We start from the raw sequence: 20997 nt of genomic DNA on the forward strand, positions 1-20997 counted from the left end.
CTCCCTAAGATTCAAGCAGCACTGTGGGCTTCAGACGTCACACATTGACCATGCTGCACGTGGAAATTATGCCAAAGCATGATCGAATTACCTGCCCAAAATGTATAGGTTGTTTACAAAAATAACCAACCCTCCTCTGTTCCTTACTTCAGGCTCTAAGATCTGCCTGATTTCTACCACTGTAAGAACACAGAAAGTAATCTCATTACAGGCATGATTTTTACCCTGTCTTCATTGCAGCTATGTTATTCTTTATGCTTTTCCTTTAGGTAAAATTTCAATTTCCGCTTTACATTTTTGGTATTTTAAAAGAAAACATTATATCACTTCTACCAGCACCACATTTCTTGTCTTTCCCAAGTCTGCTGATGCTTTCAAAATCCCCACGTCCCAAACTCAGCGTCATTAAATTGGAGTGAAGCTGGTGGTGGAATGGGAGGTGGGTGCTTAGGGATTATTCCACTTCCTCCCTCCCTCCTGCACTCTGTTGCAAAGCCAGAGAGCTCCATGTTCTTTTGCTGTACCTGAACAACTGTGGGAGGAATCATTTCATATGCACACAATACATACAATGCCATCTTTCCTAGAAGTCTCAAGCTCCAGGGTATATATCAGTATCACCTGAGGAGCCTGTTAAAACACTTGATTCTAAGACTCGACATTGAGTCATTCGTTTCATTGGTATGTAAATATCTTTGTACATTAGGGATGTTAGTCCTGCATCAATTCATCATTTACTTCTGGTTTAGCACATGTTTTTCACATTTATATTGTTGTTTTGTTTCATTTTCCATTTGGAGTGGGAGGCTGTATGGAAGTGGTCATCTTGATGTCATCAATGATATTACCTCTGTCCCTTCACAGTTTCTGAACCTGGTCAGGCTTACACATGACCCACTGAAATCCCTGGTCAGTATAGCCATCATCTTGTATTCAGGAGCATCAGCCCACATTTTAGAAAGCATTGAAAAACAAGTTCAGTTATTGGTGAATTAATTTCAAACAACTTGCTCAGTGCCTTCGGGCGCCATTCTAGACCCTAAGAAAGCTTTGAATAAAACAGAATCTCTGTCCTCAGACAGTTTACACTCTGGTGGGGAGAGACAGGCAAGTGAACCAGTAAATAGACAGTATATCCTATGGGGAATCAGTAGTGTAGATGCCTGCAAGGAGATTGCTACTACTTTATCCAGGGTGTCAAAGGAAGGCCTTTCTACTAAGGTGAGTCCTTTCAGGAAATCTGAAGAGGTGTCTGGAGAGGCTGCCTGGGAGCCGGCAGTGGGCTTATATTCCCAACAAACATAATGCCCCTTTCAGTGGGTCATCTCTTCTATCCCTCTTCCACCATCCTACACAGCACAAGAACTGGGGTTCAATCTCTGGTATGACGCTCTAAAACTCTCCAAAATCTTCTCCAACCAAAACTCACCTTCTAGAATCTTCCCTTCACTCACCTGGACCCCAGTTATGCATTTCTCTCTTAGACAGTTCTTCATTTTTTCTAACAGGAATGCATCCAGTTCTCCTCTACCTCATCAATATAGCAAAGTTCTGAGAATCAAGCCTGCAAACTTCGAGAGAAGGCAAGAAAGGCTGTGGATATTTATATCACAAACGTAAACATATTTTTTGCACCTTCTAGAAAGGTCTGACATCCCAAGATTTAGATATTCAAACGTTTTGGAGGTACATTACTTAAAACATTTAAAGTTTAGTTCCACACGGAAATTATCTTGGTGTGACCAAGAGCCAGGTGTGGTGGCTCACACCTGTAATTCCAGCACTTTGGGAGGCTGAGGTGGGAGGGCTGCTTGAGTACAGGAGCTCGAGACTAGCCTGGGCAATACACTAAGACTCAATTTCTACAAAAAGTTAAAAAATTAACCAGGCATAGTGGTGTGCATCTGCAGTCCCACCTATTGTGGGCGAAGGGTGGGAGGATCGCTTGAGCCTGGGAAGTTGAGGCTCTGCAGTGATTCTGCCACTGTGCTCTGGCCTGGATGACAGAGATCCTGTCTCTAAATGAAAGAAAGAAAGAAAGAGAGAAAGAGAGAAAGAGAGAGAGAGAGAAAGAGAGAGAGAGAAAGAAAGAAAGGGAGAGAAAGAAAGAGAGAGAGAGAGAAAGAAAGAGAGAAAGAGAGAGAAAGAGAGAAAGAGAGAGAAAGAGAGAAAGAAAGAAAGAGAGAAAGAGAGAGAGAAAGAGACAAAGAGAAACAGAGAGAGAGAGAGAAAGGAAGGAAGGGAGGGAGGGAAGGTTAGGGAAATGACCAAGGAGCCACTTTTATCTATTTTTTTCATAAATGGCTAGCTGGTTATCCCATTATTGGTTTATAGATCCCTAAGATCTATTCCATTAAAGCAGAGTCTCAGCCCCTGGACTAAAAGTGGACTTGGGAGTTCAACCACCTGACTTCACATTTTGGCTTTACCACTTGGTAGCTGTGTGGCCTTTGTTCAACAACTTAAGCCCTCCATGCCTCAATTTCTAGTTTGGGAAACATTGTACAAATACAAGAGTTGCTATGAAGATTGAAAGAATTATATACAATGCACTTAGAACACACACAGATTTTTATAACGAGCAAAATTTAGCAACACATGAAATTAAACCATTCTGGATGTCATGCCATGCTGACTATGTAAGATTCTTTTTGCTTTTTAAAAGACTTTAATCTTATTATTTGCAGTTCATGAACACACAGACATGCACTTTCCTTCCCTCATCTTCAAAGGCAAGATCACCCTAAACCAACTTGCAAAATCTTTTGAAGCTAAAGATTCACTGTTCTGGAAGCTCCTGCAGCCACCCAGCCACTTAAGAATTCTTGTCGCACAAGGTCAGCCAGGTAAACATTTCAGGCTTTGCAGGCCGTGGGGTCTCTGTTGCACCTGCTTGGCTCTGTTGTTGAAGTGTGGAAGCGGCAGGAGAGGAACACACAGATGGGCATGACTGTGTCTCCATGACAGCTTTGTTTACAAAAAGAGGTGGCAGGCCAGATTTTGTCCTGGGGCTGTCATTTGCTGACCGCTGCATTACAGGGAGAGATGGAAAAGTGGGGCATTGTTTTGGTTGGGGTGTTTGATCATCAAAGGGAAGTAGGTTTGATACTCCACGGTGCTAGAAGGAGTATGATGAGAATGCCAGCCATACCACGAATTCTCACGCTACTGTTCCTCTGTCCAGAGGCAAATGTTAGTGAAAGACTATGGCAATTCCATACAGGCAGCCTCCAAGAGGTAAGATCCTTCCAGAAGAAAGGTCTGGTTCTCTTCCCTGGGCAAAAAACACCAGCCAACCTAGGTACTTGCTGGTCCCAAGACTAGCTGTGGAATCCAGAACTGTGGTCTCCATCTGTGTTCCCCCTCCTGTCTTATAGTATCTGAAGATTGAATTATCTCTTCTTCCTTTTTCATTTCTCCTTCTGAAATGATAGTGATCATAATTTCCATCTTCCTGCTTTCTTTCCCCTTAATAATAGAAAACAGTGTTTATCGGCCAGGCACAGCGGCTCATGCCTGTAATCCCAGCACTTTGGGAGGCTGAGGCGGACAGACCACTTGATGTGAGGAATTTGAGACCAGCCTGGCTAACATGGCAAAACCCTGTCTCTACTAAAAATACAAAAATTAGCCAGGCGTGGTGGTGGGAGCCTGTAATCCCAGCTACTCAGGAGGCTGAGGCATGAGAAATCGCTTGAACCTTGGAGGCGGAGGTTGCAGTGAGCCGAGATCTCGCCATTGCACTCCAGCCTGGGTGACGGAGTGAGACTCCATCTCAAAAAAAAAAAAAAAAAAAGAAAAAAGAAAAAGAAAGAAAACAGTGTTGATCAAGCTCTGGTGTATATCAGCATCACCTAAGGAGCCTGTCAAAACTTTAGATTCTACGTTTGTCCTGTAGGCCATAAATTATAGGACAGAAAGATGAGATGCAAACAGAACTTGAGGAGAAGTGGGCATTACCTTGAGACTGAAGACTCAGAAAACAGGGGGTCATAACCACATCCTCCTTAATGTCAAGGCTGGATGTGAGGCTGCATCGCCCTCCGTCGGGGAAGCAGCTCACACAATTGTATGTAGGCTCACTGGGCCACGTGTGATGAGGACATCCTTGCATGCATGCACACATGCTGGCCAAGGAGGGCGGAGTGCCACAGTCCCCTTTCGGTTGCCAGCTGGAACTCTTATCCTGGAACTTCCTGCCCTGCCTCCCAGTTCCTGGTCATTCTGTTTCTCCTGTGTGATCCACCCCCCAACCCCCACCTGACCCTGATTGATTCCGGGATCCTAACTGGGCTAATCAGATATCCTGCGATAAGGCACTTAGGACAGTAAATGGAGAGACACACAGACTAGGACTTCTCTAGATCTCTTATAAAGATCCATGGATTCTTGCTGCTGAGGCCTCAGGGCCAGTCTGGTTCCTTCCGTTTCTGAGTCCTGAGGGTTCAGCTCTTTTATGAATTCCATAAATGACCCCAAATCCTTCCAATACATTGTCTGTTTATTAAAAAGTAGTCGTGTGAATATAAAAGAAAAGGGACCGAAACTGGGTTCAGAAAGGCTGGAAATGCATTCCTAATGCCTTTTGCCCAGATTTGGTTCAAAGGCTTCTAGCAACCAGTGCAGACAGAGGAAACTGTGCTATTACACGATTAATGTCTGCTAGAGACAAAAGCAGTCCCGTTGATCAGAAGTTCAGCTATTCTTGGTACCAAGATCAGACAGCAAGTTCCTCCCAGGGGCCCTGTGTAACGAACGAAGTCTTCATGATATCCCCCAGTGGACACAGTGGCTTTCATGGGGCTGTTTCTTCCTAAGACCCTCCAGATGGGCTGATGGCATTACTCTCAGGCTCAATTTCATGAAGTTAGTTCTGGGGCAGTGGGGGAGCAATCTATAGTCTGGGAACCTTGATCCAGGAATGGATTTTCAAGTACAGAGGAAAGCAGACAGATTTTGCCTCCTCCAGGCCAGCCTCATGCCAAGCACAATTGAAGGGCCATCTGGAAGGAGCTCAGGGTGACCTCCCAGTCACATAACACCACAGCACAGAGACCTGGAGCTTCGTGCCTTATCAGCCATAGCGCTGGGGGAGGGATGGCTTCTTTCGGGGAAAGCCAAGGAGCTGGGTTTGATGATTCTCAAGGGCACTAACGTGAGCAATGCCCTGGGGCCAGGCTTGCTCTGTTCTGAACTCCCCATCCCAGGGGGCTTCTCTGAAGAAGCATGCCCCCACCCCAACCTAATCAATCCTTGCCCTTGTGAGCGGCTCAGAGCCATGCCATAGCCTTCCCAAGCCCAGCCCTTGGCTGTCTACCCCGACGGCAAAACTGGGCTGTAACAGGCTCTACCTTCTCCACGGTGCCTGACAAGCCAGAACGGTGAACCTGGGATTTTCTAGCCAAGGACACTGAAGGGCCTTGGAAATACTCAACAGAAAAAGGCAGCTGAAGGGAGCTAAGAGTCAGGCCCATCTTCCGTGCCCAACGTCCCACCACGTCCACCAACAAGAAAGAGCTGCAGTGCCTGTCTCCCTGCGTCCCAAGGGAGGGCCCAGGCCCCGGGTGCATACGGGCCCCAGCAGGCAGCCCCAGGTCCCGCTCCCTTCGTAGCTATCTGCACTTCTGCCATAGGAAAAAGCAATTCACAGGCTCACCGAGCTCACAGACCGCACTCAGGCCTGGAGGAAGGTGCAAATGTCAGGCCTAGCCTGGGCAGTGCAGGCCCCTCAGTGAGGAAGCAGTAGTTTTAGGTTTCTGGAATGAGAGGTAGCTGAGGGGCTCATATACCCCAGCGTGTGGACTGGGGGCACAGGGGTGCAGAGCTATGACTGGACTGTGGGCCCCCACCCAGCAGTGAGGCCTTCATGTGCATGGCTGAGGAGGATCAGGGGCCTCACCGTCTCTGCTTCTGAGCCTCAGCCTCATCCCCAGGACCCCTTGGGTGCTGGACACTGCTGGGGTGAGGCCTCCTGAAAGTATAACCCCCACATTCCTCAGCCTGCAGCTAGAGCTCCTGCAGTACGGGAGATGGGTTTGGGGGCTCACTCTCCAACTCCACCTGCCTGTCTTGGCCCCTGGCTTTAAGGAAAGGGTGGAGGGGAGTCTGGGGAGCATCCTCCTGTGCAGACCACAGGCCCCGATGGAAGGGGCCATGGCCAGGTTCAGCTTGGGCCCCAAGGTCTAGCTCTTCACCGCTGCAGCACCCCATGCGGACGTCGGCAGAGTCCGCCCCAGGCCCATGCCTGCGTTCCCTCGCTGTGAGCACAGGCTCTGCTGGGACCCGCTCAGATCCAGAGGTGCTGGGAGTCTCGGATCACCTCTGATAGAGGTTGAGTGTTTGTCCCCTCATCTCAGGTTGAAACTGGATCCCCCGTGTTGGAGGTGGGGCCTGGTGGGTGGTGTTTGGGTCTTGGGGGCAGATGCCTCAAGAATGGCTGGGTTGCCTCCCTGCAGCAGTGAGTCCTGCTCTCTTAGCTGGGTGTTTTAAAGACTCCCGTACCTCTCCCCTCTCTCTTGCTCCCTCTCTCGCGTGTGAGCTCTGTACACCCCGGCTTTCCTTTGCCTTCCTCCATGAGTGGAAGCAGCCTGAAGCCCTTGCAAACACCTTTGCAGAGACCATGACAGCAGGAGAAGGTCCAGCCTGGCTCACTTCATCCTGCATCCAGCCTCATAGGCTGGCTGGCTTTGCTCATTACCTGGGCGGAGGCCAAGCTAACCCAGGGAGAATTTAGTTGATAGTTTAATTTGAAAGCAAGGATGATAATAGTACCTGCCTGAAACCAACTCCCTCCTTGCTCAGGGACCAAAAACCAGCTTCGTGAGATGAATGAAAGACCACAGATTAGGATTATGGGAGGGGCCTGAACTCTGCAGACATGCAGGTGCAGTTTCTATGATCTCTTACTGCTCTGGGGTCATGGGGCCAGAGGTCACAAGACTTGTGACATCCCTAGTTGCTCCTGTTGATAACATCACTATTTAAAACTTAAGATTAGTCTTTTGAGATAATTTTTTAGACTTGAATTCTGGCAACCAATGGACCCTACCCAGACCCATGACTCATGACTCAACTGACCCTGTGGCCCTCACCTGGAGGCTGACTCAGTGCCGAAGGACTGTTTCTACACCACTATGATCTCGTCCCCCACCAATCAGCAGCACCCATTCCCTAGCCCCCAGCCCATCACATTGCCCATAGAAACCGTAAGCTCTGAGCCTTTGGGGAGACTGACCTGAGTGATGGCTCCATCTCCCATGTGGCTGGCCTCATGTTAATTAAACACTTTACTACAACACCATGGTCTCGGTGAATTGGTTTTATCTGTGCAGTGGGCATGAGGCTCCCATCGGATGGCTGCGCCCTCCCCAGAAGCAGATGTTGGCACCATGCCTCTGTGCAGCCTGCAGAACCATGAGCCAAATAAACCTCTTCTCTTTATAAATGACCCAGCCTCAGGTACTCCTTTATAGCAATGCAAAATGGAGCAACATCGCCTCCCACCCTGAACCTCCACACTCAGCCATCTGCAGGTTCTCCCCATGCCTTCTCCAAGCCCTGCTACATCTCAGCTTTCCCCAGCCAGCCCTTAAGCCTGAGCACGGGGCCTTGGCTGTCCCCAGGCATTCCTGGTGGCTCTCTTTCTCCTGCTGCTACCAACACCCACAACTTCTGTTCCACATCTTGCCACTGGCCCAAAGCTTAGGTCTAGGAGCTTGACTTTTTTTTTTTCAGGATGTATTCACTTTTAACTACCAACAAGTGAAGATAGTCTCAAAAAATTGGAATGTCAGATAAAGCAACATTTTCCTTCCACCCATCCACTCTTAATTCTTCACTTAGAAGCTGTTGCTAGGCCGGGCGCAATGGCTCAAGCCTGTAATCCCAGCACTTTGGGAGGCCGAGACGGGCGGATCACAAGGTCAGGAGATCGAGACCATCCTGGCTAACACAGTGAAACCCCGTCTCTACTAAAAAATACAAAAAAAAACCTAGCTGGGTGAGGTGGCGGGCACCTGTAGTCCCAGCTACTCGGGAGGCTGAGGCGGGAGAATGGCGTAAACCCGGGAGGCGGAGCTTGCAGTGAGCTGAGATCCGGCCACTGCACTCCAGCCTGGGTGACAGAGCAAGACTCCGTCTCAAAAAAAAAAAAAAAAGAAGCTTCTGCTAGCAGTCCTATGCAAGTCCTTTAAAAAAATAAAAAGGTATATGTGTGTACCTACATACATACATGCACATACATACACACATACATCTATACAAATCCAACACATACACATACACACACACACCCCATATATGCTGTGTTCAAATTATTATATGCATATGCTTCCTTTCCCCATAAATGGTTTTCTTACAGTCCCTTCTAGCTTTGATTACCTATCTGTCTACAATTCTGTGAGTTACTGGAAGAAAACATTTGAAAGAGGATGAAAATCTAAACATAAATAACAATGAAAGATAGTGAAAAGGAGGAATACTTTAAGAAATTGATATAGTTTCAAGAGGAGATCTTTCTGGACTCAGTTTCTAAAAGAACAGGCCATTTCCCAGGCTGGACAGTGGGCAGCACCAAACCTCCCACCGAATGCTGTACTGAGCTGCAGCCTAGGCCCTGGGGACCAGATAACTTCTCCTGCACCTCCTGGTGCCACTGCTGGGCTCCCGAAAGGGACCCTCCGCCTGCAGGGGCCCCTCTTCCTTCTCTCCCCACTCCTCCCTCTCGCCCTCTCCTCCCACCCCCATGGAGGGCTCTGTGCAGGAGAACAATGTAGAGAGAGGCAGAGGGTGATGGCCCTTCCCATGGGAGCCAGCTCACAGCTCCGACACTCCTCTGGGCACCCTTCCAATCATCAGGTTCCCTGTGCTGCTGTCTGCCCTGCTCAGCAAGCCTGCCCTGTCCTAACTTAGCACAGGCCTCACCATGGAGACAATCTCATCCTTTCTTCTAAAGCCTGCTTGCCCCTGACTAGGAGCCCTTGAAGGCAGGAATTCTGTCTTTTCATCCACCAATTCCAGCACTTTCGATCTACACAACATCGCAAGTTCCCCAACAAGGCAAACTGTGGATCCACCCTCCTCCTCTTCAACAAATCCCACCTGTGTGACGTGGAACCCTCACCCAGCTTTCCCATCAGGCCAGGACTGATTTCCTTCCTCTGCACAGCATTTGAGCCCTCATCTCTAGATGATGTTTATAGAGGGAGATGGGGGAAGAAAGGGGCATCCTAGGGCTAAAGTGCACAAACTTAAAGGAAATTGTGACAACCCCACAGCCTTGAGGGGTGTGTGCAGAGAATGGTCAGGACCTGCCCCCCAGAACACACACACAGTCCACATGCAGGAGCACCTTCATTTGTTTTACGTAGAAAGACAAAGTACAAAGTCTGTCCAAGAGATAGATCTGCTCCATTCAGACACAATACGACGCACAAACCCCTCCGCCTCCAAGGTGGTGGATGAAGAAGCGAGGCTGACAGAGACCTGGCTTCTCATCCTACGGCCAACACTGCCTGACGGAAGAGTTTGAAGTCAGAAACACTGAAATTCCCCTCTTGTTGCCCAAGGACAAATTTGTTTTCCACATCACTATCTTCCCCAATACAAATGTTCTAAGTCAGTAGAAAGAATTGGAAAGAATAGACAAAGGAAAGGAGAAAGTAAACGCCATAAACTTTACAGCTGGTGGTATATTTCACATTATCATCGACGGTGCTCGAGTGAAAATACCTCATCCTTAGATCACAAATACTCATGAGCCTACGGAACTCTTTCTTAAACACTCACATTTCCTTCTTCCGTTTCTCCAGCAAATCCCTCCTAGCTTCCATTCCCTGCTGCCCAGAGCCCCAAACAGAAAAAGTCAGGATTTGCCAGAAACAGGTGTAGTCAAACCCCCAAATGCCAAACCACGGAGAGCAGGAGCCATACTGGGCTGACCAAAACAGTCTGGTCTCATGGCCCCGGGTGAGGGCCTAAGCTTGGCTCCATGCCTGCAGTCTCCAGAGAAGGCTGGAGGCAAGTGTGCCATCCGATTGTCCATACAAGCCGTACTGTGAGTATCGGGGTATTTACAGTTAACCCAACAACCACGCCGGACCAGAAGGATTACGCTTTGATAGACTGGCATAGGAAGAAAGTGACAGGTGGAAACTGATGTTCTGGAGAGAGATTTGTTTAGTGGGGAGCCGGTGGGAAGAGAGACACAGGCACTCAGCACCAAGCCGCTCACAGCCACCTGGCAGCTTCAGTGCCACCATGGATGTTTGGCTGCAGAACAGGCCCCCAGCATCCCAGCACCCACCTGAAACAATAGCATCAAGGTCTTACTTTTTCTGGAGCGGGAGAAAAACCTGATGCCCCCGGGCGAGGTAGCAGGGTTGGAGTTGGGGGAAGACTCTTTGGAGGAGGAGCGGAAGATCCCGCTGAAGCTCATGCGTCGAGGGGAGCGCGGCGGGGACTCCTGGTAGGAGAACGGGAACACGGTTTTCGGAGAGCCGGGGCTGGTCTTGGGCCTCACCGGTGCAGACATGGGGCTGGAGGGTCGGGGCTGGGGGCCTCTGGAGAAGAACCCTTTGGAGGGGCTGCCCGGGCCAAAGGGGCTGTCCACCTGCAGAAAAACAGACGAATGGATGCAGTCACTCCACGCTCCGGACATGCTGCCTCCTGTCCTGTATGGAACTTCTCATCATTGTCCCCTCTCACCACGCAGGCCCCCCATAGTACCCTCCCCGAGAAACAGCCCTCAGCTCTTCGACAGAGGTGGCCACTGAACGGTCTGCAGGTAGCACCTGCCCCAAGGACAACCCCTCACAGGCTGGCAGCACCACATCCTGCAGGTCCATTAACCATCCTGTCCCACTCCTTAGAAGGGGCTTCCAGGAGGTCGAGGGGAGGAAGAGAAGCAGAGCTCAAAATGAGCATCTCCCTCCTTTATTACTGGCCTGCCTGCCTTCACCTCTCAAGACCTCACGTCCATCCAAGGTCTGACCACACAGGACTGCAGTTCTCTTCCCTGCCTATGAGATCCCTATGTTCCAGAACAGAGGGGGCCTAGAACTCCATCCTGAGACCTCAGTCCTAGGAGATGACGAATTTTTCACCTCTAAGCTGCTTCAGCATTTGAAAGACTGAGGCTGCCGACAGAAGTCGGGGAAAAGTTAACAAAGCTGGCCAGGTACGGTGGCTCACGCCTGTAATCCCAGCATTTTGGGAGGCTGAGGCGGTGGATCACCTGAGGTCAGGAGTTTGAAACCAGTCTGGCCAACATGGTGAAATCCATCTCTACTAAAAATACAAAAAAAAAAAAAAAAAAAAAAAAATTAGCTGGGTGTGGTGGTGGGTGCCTGTAATTCCAGCTACTCAGGAGGTTGAGGCAGGAGAATCTCTTGAACCCCAGAGGCAGAGTTTGCAGTGAGCCAAGATGGCGCCATTGCACTCCAGCCTGGGCAACAGAATGAGACTCCATTTCAAAAAAACAAAAAAAGAAAGAAAGAAAGTTAACAAAGCCCAACACCTCTGAGACTCACTTCACCGACGATTTAAAATTCTAGTCATGGCTTAAAAAATTATCAGACCCCATAACTTTAAGCCAAGGCACACAGCTCATAGTAGACTTTGAGAAACATCCCACGTGCCCGCAGCCGTGTTCTTGCTGGGTGCGTGGAGGAGCTCGTGCCCTCCCTCTGGGTGCCTGTATTTGGCCCCAGCTCTGCCACCTGCTGAGCCAACCTGGGCATGTTACTTGGTCTCACGGAGCCTCAGCTCCCTCAACTGTAAAATGAGGACGGTCATGCCTTCACCTCGAGGGCTGCTTGAACATCAGATGAAGCCACGTGAGGCCGGGAAGCACACGGGCGTGGTAAACAGCTCTTGCCCTACCACTTGGGAAACTTGCAAGCAACACGGAGTGGAAAGGACCTCAGAGATGACCCAGTTCAGAAGCAAGAAGGGCGGGTAACTCGTCCGCAGGGCTCACGGGGTGCCAGGACCAGGGCAGATGTGGGAAATGCTGCGCGCTGTAAACGGAGCACAGGACACCCCACAGGCAGCCTTGGTGCCACTTCAGGGTCTCTCTGTCCCGCTTCGGGGTGCGCGGTCAGGACTGCAGCCTGGGGACGTTCTTCCGCCACTAGAGGGCGGCCCAAGCCCCGAGCCCGCGAACCCGGGAGGACAGGATGCCCGTGGCGTGGACCTGCGCAAGACAGCCTCCCTGAGTGGCCTCTCCAGCCGAAAGAGCCGGCGCCGCCACGTGGAGGTGCAGGGCTTGGTCTGGCACAGACACCTTCCTGAGTGGGCCTGGCAGGAAGAAGAGTGTGGTTCTGTAGGACCTTGTAACTCAAACTCTCCTGGCTATAAAGAAATTTGAATTTAAATTTTTTTGTGTAGTTCTTTTTTTTGTTTTTGTTTTTGAGGGAGGGTCTCCCTCTGTCGCTCAGGCAGCAGTGCCGTGGCGCAATCTCAGCTCACTGCAACCTCCACCTCCCGGGCTCAAGCAATCCTCCTGCCTCAGCCTCCTGAGTAGCTGGAATTACAAGTGTCACCACCACGCCCAGCTGATTTTTTTTTTGTGACCATTTACTATGAAAAGCATTTAGATTCTTTGTTTATAGAGTATTCCATTTAGCCACTATTCCACCTAACTATGGGAATCAGGACAAATCCTGAGAATAAATTTACAAACAAGAGATTCTTCAGGCAGGGGGTGGTGGCTCACACCTGTAATCCTAGCACTTTCGGAGGCCAAGATGGGTGGATCACCTGAACTCAGGAGTTCGAGACCAGCCTGGGCAACATGGCAAAACCCTGTCTCTACAAAAAATACAAAAATTAGCCAGGTGTGGTGGCCTGTAGTCCCAGCTACTCAGGTGGCTGAGGTGGGAGGATCACTTGAGCCCAGGAGGTGGAGGTGGAGGTTGCAGTGAGCAAGGTGACACCACTGCACTCCAGCCAGCCTAGGTACAAAGCAAGACCTTGTCTCAAAAAAAAAAAGGTTCTTCTTCAAGAGGTGGGTGCTGTGTGTGCAGGTCTAGGGTGGGGTGGGGGCTGAGAGAAGCCAATAGGAACAATACACACAGGGACCAGGGTGGTCCTATCACAGGGTGATACAACAAGCTGGTCCTGGGCAGAGGCCCGGGTTTGGTCACAGCTCAGTTTCCCGCAATGTGGACAACAACTTGGTTCTCTAAGCTTCGTTCCCAGGGCTGTGACAATCATGACAGCAGCCTGGAGGGTACGAACCAGAAGAGGAGCCGAGGCCACATGGGAGGACCGGAGGGAGGGGCGGGATTTTGGAGCTGCTGGAAAGGTGAGCCCGGACTTGGTGCATGGATGTGCTGTGTACCGCAGAGCGAGCTTGCTGGGGAGCTGGGGCAGAGGGCCAAGACAATGCAAACGTCCATTCCTACAGGGAAACAGAGACACACAGGGGATTGGGGCCCCAGGAGAGCCTGCAGGGTGCCTGCAAGACCGAAGCACCATAAGCACCATGCAGATGGATAAAGGACCCAGAGCTGAAACCTGCCCCTCAACATAGGCCCCAACGCAGAGGAGGCCCTGACAGCTAGCTGGGCTTCAGAGAGGCGATGACAGGGCTGGGGATGCGTCCAGTGCCCAGAGACAGAGGAGAAGGGGTGTGAAGCACAGAGACAGAGGGCCATTCACTTGGGCCACCATGAGGGTGGGGGTCATGGGGGAAGTTGAGCCATGAGCCCCTGGAGAACCGGTCATGAAAGGCCAGTTTAACCATATATGATGGGCAAGGGGAATCCCAGGATTATTCTGAATGGGGTTCCATTCTGTATTCTGAATCCAGGCCAGTGGAGTCAGGTGCCCAGTGATCAGGGCTGAGGAGGGAGCCCTAGGAAGCAGCCTTGCTAGTCCTGTCCCTGGAAAATAGCCGGAGCATGGTGGATGCTGGGCCCTGTCTGACCCCTCTCACCGGAAGCCTCGGGGGCCAGCTCACACTCCCAGACGGTGGGAAAGCCAGGCGGAGGCACAGGCCTGCTGGGGTGGGCTGTGTGACAGTGCAGATAACAGGCGCCGGCTGAAGCCACCAGGGACAGGGCCTCAGCCCTTGCTCTTGGGCAAGCTATAGCTAAATGATATGTTGGTGAATGCAACCGGATGATTCCCCGGGTATTGACGAGACTCCCAAGTGTGTGCCTGGCTCCACAGAGCTAATGGAGAGCAGGCACTCAGGCGTCTGTGGAGCAGAGCTCTGCCTATGGGGCCATTTGTCATGTAGCTGCTGGAGAGGAAGCTGGGGCCAGGGCCAGGCTGTGGCCTGTATGTCTCTTCCGCAGTCTCAGATCTTCCATGCAAGGTTTTCACTGGAAAGCAGGGTTTTGCAGAGTCAAACAGGAGGAAGATGACCCGGCGCCTGTGGGGCCGGTCCTGCAGCCTTGCACAGGGCTTGGGCTTGGTGGCCCCTTCCTGCCACTCCACTCTCTGCTGGCCCAGAAGCTCAAGGCCATTCCCTGACAGTCTTTGCTGGATGGGTCATAAGAGCTGCTAATAAGGGCGGGGCAGCCCTACAGGCCGACACCAATTTGATTCAGTTGTGTGTAATTCAAATGATTAAAGAGGAGATTTGCTTTTTCCAGCATGGGAACTCCTGCCCTCATCCCAGGCTGGCCGGCACCCAGAACCCATGCCTAGACCCTGCACGCAGCCCCCAGATCACTAGCTCTGTCCGCTGTCACCTGCCAGAGGGGTCTGTGGGTGGCAGAATGCCAGGAAGCGTGTCCCCTACCAGGCCCCCGCCCACCCTTACTTCCTGGCTGCAGGAGAAACCTGCAAGAAGCCCGGACCTCTGTGTCCTGCCATGGCCACCTCGACCCTCACCTGATGCTGTGCCTCCCTCTCCGGAGCCCCCACCCCACCCCACACTCTTTCTTGGCCACCTGACCCTACACAGTCAACAACCTCCTTGAGACACTGGTTTCCTAATGGGAGGGAAATTCACCAGTAGGGGAGGGACAGCGAGGAGCTAAAGAGAGGAAAGGAAAAGTGGAAGGAGAGAAAAAGGCGTGTAGAGAGGGTGCAACACGAGGTGGAAGGAGAGAGCCCAGCGCTGGGGGTGGGTGCTGGTGGACAGCAGGGCAAAGTCCTGCCAGTCGAGTTCAGCCGAAAGACCACAGATGGTCTGCAGGGACCGATACCTTCCACCGGGCTTAGCTCATTGCTCATCTTCCTCCACTGCCTCTGCCCACATTGGGGGGGTCTAGTGGGCCACAGTCAGTGCCACGCAAGGAGAAGAAAAAGGAGTGAAGCCCAGGAGGCTCTCCAGTTGGACAGCCCGGCTGATACGCCAGGCTTGGCCATGGTAGGTGAGCTGTCCCAGGATGGGCTCGGCTATGGCCAGGCATGCAAGCGGGCAGGCAGGTGGGCGTGTGGGTGAACACACAGGTGGAAGTGGTCTCAGGCTCTGCCTGCCTCCGTGGCACCTCAAGTGAGCTGTGAGCAACTTCTGGAAAGGAGGCCTTACCTTTCGAGAGGAATGCTTTCCGGAACCCTCCAGGTCTCCGTCCAGGAGCGGCATGGCGAAGGAGCTCAGGTCCTAGGGTGGACAGAGAGCACGTGGTCAGTGACAGTGGCCCTCGGACCCAGGGGCTGCACGGAACTCTGTGGGTGTCACCTCCACCTTCCTGAGTCCTTATTCTCCAAATCCACCATAAAGGGACGTGGACGTGGATGTGTTAGCCACACGCAGCCCCCAAAGCCCCTGACCACCATGCACATTTGCTTCCAGAATGTGCAGTCAAACTTCCAGTAGCAGAGATGACCTATCACCCCAGGGAAGGAAGAAAGAAGAAATGGCTGGGACTAAAGGAGACAGGCAGGCAGGCAGAAAGGGTGGAGGGAGGAGAGCCCCGTCTCAGACTGTTCTGCTGACAGACATGATTTTACCCTACAGCACGGAACATGGGTCCAGAACCATGTGTCTGCCTGGGAAGATGATGGGACAGGGATGGGGAGGGTGACACTAGGGTGGCGGCTGAGGCAAAACTATCAGCAGAGTCTAATGACATCGTGGCCAAAACAGAGTCTAAAACAGATTGAGGGAAAGTAGCTCACCACACACTCATTGCGTCTGAAACAGCCCTGCCCCTTCTTCCTCTTGAATCTTGCCTTGTGAACGCCTCCACACCAGGCGGAAACCCGCCCAGCCATCCTCAAATCGAGCAGAGCTGCATCCCTAACCTTTCTCTTTTTTTTTTTTTTAAAGTTTTTAGTTGCAGTAAAATACACATAACATAATATTTGCCATCTTAATCATTTTAAGTGTGCGGTTTGGTGGCAGGAAGAACATTCACATTGCTGCGTAGTCGTCACCACCATCATCTCTAGAACCTTTCCATCTTCCCAAACCAAAACGCTGTCCCCATCAAACACTAACTCCCCATCCTCCTCCCCCCAGTGCAAAGAGATACTTCCTATGTCTTTGAATCTGACCACTCTAGGTACCTCATATAAGTAGAATCAGACAATATATGTCCTTTTGTGACTGTCTGATTACACTTAGCATAATGTCTTCAAGGCTCCTCCCCGTGGTAGTGTGTGCCACAGTTCCCTTCCTTTCGAAGGCTGAATAATGTTCCATTGTATGAGTAGATCACATTCTGCTTATGCATTCATCAGTTGATGGACATTTGGGTTGCTTCTACCTTTTGTCTACTGTGAATAACGCTGCTATGAGTATGAGTGTTATGATATGAATTAGTGTCTCCCTTCCCACCAAAAAACTCCATATGTTGAAGTCCTGATCCCCAGGACCTCAGAATGTGACTGTATTTGGAGATAAGGTCTTTAAAGAGGCAATTAATTTAAAATGAGGTCATTCAGGTGGGTCCTGGTCCAATATGACTGGTGTCCTTCCAGGAAGAGATTAGGACACAGGCACCTACAAGACAGAGACCACACATGGAAACACAGGGAGAAGACAGCCACCAACCCAAAGAGAGGGGCCCCAGAAAAACCAACCCTGCCGACACTTTGATCTTAGACTTCTAGCCTCCAGAATCATGAGAAAACACATTTCTGTTGTTTAAGCCACCCCACCTAATCTGTAGTGCTTTGCTATGGCAGCCTAGCAAACCAATATAACAGGTGTAAAAATATCTCTTCAGGACCTTGCTTTCAATTCTTTTCATTTATCCCCAGAAGTGAAACTGCTGGACATCAGGTCATCCTACTGTTAATTTTTTGAGGAGCCACTAAACTGTTTTCTGCAGCAGCTACCCCATTTTACTTTCCCACCCACAGTACACAGGGTTTCAATTTCTCCACACCCTCACCAACACTTGTTATCTTTGGTCTTTGTTTTCTGATAGCCATCTTAAGTGGGTGTGAGTTCATGTCTCATTATGGTTTTGAGTTGCATTTCTTGGATAACTAGTGATGTTGAACATCTTTTCATCTGCTTATTGGCCATTTGTGTATCATCTTTGGAGAAATGTCTATTCAGGCCATTTGTCTGTCTTGTTTGGAGAAATGTCTATTCAACTTCTTTGCCCATTTTTTAATTGGGTTGATTATGGTTGACTTGTAGGAATTCTTTATATATTCTGGTTATTAACCCCTTGTCAGACACATGACTTACAACTATTTTCCCCCATTCTGTGGGTTTGTGTTTTACTCTGCTGACTGTGTCCTTTGATGTACAGAAGTCTTTGGTTTATCTAATTTTCCTTTTGTTGCCTGTGCTTTTGGTGTTGTATTCAAGAAATCACTGCCAAATTCAGTGTCATGAAGATTTTCTCCTATGTTTTCTTCTATGAGTTTTATATTTTATGGTTTTAGCTCTTATATTTAGGTCTTTGATCTATGTAAATTTTTGTATATGGTATAAACATAAGGGTCCAATTTCATTCTTTTGCATGTAGATATCCACTTTTCTTGGCACTACTTGTTGAAAAGATGGTCCTTTCCCCCATTGAATAGTCTTGGCATGACTATGGAAAGTCATTTGACTATATCTCTGAGGGTTTATTTCTGGGCTCTCCATTCCATTCCATTGGTCTATGTGCCTATTTTTTTGGTAGTATCACACTGTTTTGATTATCGTGGCCTTACAGTAAGTTTAAAATTGGGAAATGTGAGACCTCCAACTTTGTTCTTCTTTTTTTCAAGATTATTTTGCCTATTTAGGGTCCCTTAAGATTCCATGTGAATTTTAGGATAATTATTCTATTTTTGGGGAAAAATGCCATTGGGATTGCACTGAATCTGTAGACCACTTTGGGTAGTCTTGACCTCTTAACAATATTGCCTCCCAATCCATGAACATAGGATGTGTTTTCATCTATTTGTGTTCTTTCATTTCCATCTTTCATTTCCTTCTGTAGTGTTCTCTTTACTTAACCTTTTTTTTTTTTTTTTTTTTTAACCCACTCCCTTCTCTCCATGTCCTTGCCCCCGGGGTCCAGGCTTATACCTACTCTCACCCAGTTCCCTCTTGGGCCACCCAATTATTGTCCAAATCATTCAGCCTTACCCGTTTGGATCTGTGTTCCAAATCTGTGCTTAAAGAGCGACCCCTGAAAGGGTGAGCCCCATCATGTCAGCCTCCTGCTAAGGCCCCAGCCTTAGACTCTACCATCACCTCGGCAATGGCCTCCAGGCCTGGCTGACTGAGACATGCCGGTGAGATCTCAGGTGTGCAGATTTCAGACTCAGCCTTTCTGGTGGTATTTATCTCCAAAGTTCTCAGCCCTGGCTGCACATTGAGATCACCTGGGGAGCGTGGGGAGCGTGCACTGGCCTTGGTACAGCGAGGGCATTTGGAAATTCCACCATAGCCCAGATGGAGAGCCGTGTGCCTCCCATGGAGGAGTCTCGGGAGTCTCAGACACAGTCAGGAGCTCCCAGCCAGCCCTGCAAACTGCAACCCAAGCCCCACAGATGAGCTGACCTCTGCAGCCTTATTTCTGATGTTCTCTGTTCCTGTCTCCTCCTTTCAGCAACAGCCCAGGCAGAGGGTTTGTCATTTTCTAAACACAGCTATGCATCCATGGACATCCCACCTGGAATGCTGTCTTAACTCCTCAGACACGTCTGTTCATGGCTACCAGCCACCCCTCCTGTGAACTGCTGCCACTTCGCTTCAGCCACTCAGGGACAGCTCCAGAGTCCCATCCCCAGCCCCCAGCGTGAAGCCCAGCCCGTAGCAATGCAGGAACCACCCTGGTGCCATTCACCAAACACCCCAAGCCCTTTCCTTCCTCTGAGCTCTGTTTCCTTTCTCTTGTTCTTCCTGCCCCGTGCCCCCAAATCCTGGCTCACAAAGTAAACTCCTATGTGTCCTGCAAAGCCCAATTCAAATACACTCTCTTGCTGAGAGTCACCCTCAGACAGAAATAGTTATCTCTTATTACTCTAGACTGTGTCCCACAGTACTTCAGACACACCTTTATTACTGGACTCATAACCCCGTATTATCCTCATCTATCAGTTTATTTCTCTAACTAGACTTTGAATCCATCACTGGCAAGAGGAAATCTACCCACCTCTCTATTCTTGGCCTTGTACTGTACCCGGCAGGCAGCAGGTTCCAGACGTGTCTGAATTAACTCCCCGACCAAGCACCCTCTTGCGCCTGCAGCAAGCATGGGGGCCGCAGAGTCTGTGCCGCCGGGCCAGTGAATGATCAGGCCACACGCAGTTGCAATTTACTAGGAAGTGACGAGGGACCAGGGTGGGTCTCTTATCGCCCATTTTAATGAGCACATTCCTCTCTGGTTTCAAATTCTCATTACCCTCTAACATTCGTTCAGCAACAGCAGTTTCCACATGCAGAAGCTTTTTCACAAATCCTCGCTTGCTCCTCATGCAACCCTAAGCAGCATCCTGCTCTAACAACTGAGGCTGAGGAGGTTCAAAGGGACTCACGTCAAGATGGTGTAAAAGAGCTGAGGGCAGGACGCAGGGCTTGCTGCTAGCTCAGGCTGCCCACGGGCCCCAGGCGGCTGCCCGGAGTGGTGGAGGCAGGTCCCAGGCAGGTGTCTCAGGCCGGAGTGAGTATGAAAGCATCAAGTCAGGCCCAACATTGTGGCCTGCTGCGTGGCTGCTGGACTCAGGTGTGTGTGCCTGCCTGGTCATGCAGCCCGACAGGGAAGTCCCCTGGCACAGATGGCAGGGTTTGCTGGAAGGCTCCCCACCCCCAATCCCACCTCCCAGCAAGTCCCAGTGTTCTAATCTTGGCTCTCATCACCAGAGCTCACCAGGAAACATCACGCACCTTGGGGCCGGTGTGGGAAAATCTCTAACTGCAACTATGGCAACTAGAGTCTTGGTGTGTACAATACTTAGGATCTGGCCTCTTAGGTGACATGCCAGAAGGCCCAAGCTCCTGGATTTGCCCCATTCCCGTGATTTCTAAATTTAAAACTCCTGCCAGAGCTTTGGGCCTTCCCACTACCGGTCTCTACTCCCATTCCAGTCCTTCACTTCCTCTTCCTGTCCGCCAGCCACTCAGGCCCTCACAGGACTGGGAGGATATTTAGGGGACAACGCTGAGGTACCAAGAGATGCTGAAGTCCTGATTTCTGCCAAGAGACAGCTTTAGCACTCTGATTTTCATCTGCTGCACAAAATGTCAGTTAGACTTTAACCACATGTGTTGGAGATTAAAAAGTGAATTTTCAGGATTTGGACTGATAAAGTCACCTGTCAGGAAAGCATCAGGACCAAAGAGAAAAGCCCCAAATCTAGAGAATTCCTGAGATGTAAGCTGACCTTAAAAGCAACTCATTTATCCATCTCACCACCTTAGAAATCCAGGCAAAAACCAAAAGTCTATCACAAAAAAAGTGAGCTATTAACAACAGAGCCATCATTAATCTGACATTAGTATGTCCTTCTGAAATCTCCCAACTGTTGCCTCATTTGGCCCTTACAGCAACCCATACAAGTGGGAAAGAAAAGTGGTATCATCCCCGATTATAGATGAAGATACTGAGGGTCAGAGAGGTTAAGTCATTTGCCCAATGCCAGAGA

At 50.0% G+C, this 20997-nt stretch overlaps 1 protein-coding gene across 2 annotated transcripts in view; it reads right to left on the reverse strand.

Annotated features, from left to right (window-relative positions):
• The window catches only part of PRKAG2 (protein kinase AMP-activated non-catalytic subunit gamma 2), a 323168-nt gene that overhangs the window by 217988 nt on the left and 84183 nt on the right, over positions 1-20997 (reverse strand). For both annotated transcript variants that reach the window (XM_007983534.3, XM_073009507.1), the window contains exons 2-3: positions 15488-15559; positions 10330-10609 (exon numbers count right to left, since the gene is read on the reverse strand). In XM_007983534.3, coding sequence (XP_007981725.2) covers positions 10330-10609; positions 15488-15559 — 352 coding nt within the window. The remainder of the gene's footprint in view (positions 1-10329; positions 10610-15487; positions 15560-20997) is intronic.

This window comes from Chlorocebus sabaeus, chromosome 21 (assembly GCF_047675955.1).
Source record: "Chlorocebus sabaeus isolate Y175 chromosome 21, mChlSab1.0.hap1, whole genome shotgun sequence".
In the NCBI taxonomy this organism is placed as follows: domain Eukaryota; kingdom Metazoa; phylum Chordata; class Mammalia; order Primates; family Cercopithecidae; genus Chlorocebus; species Chlorocebus sabaeus.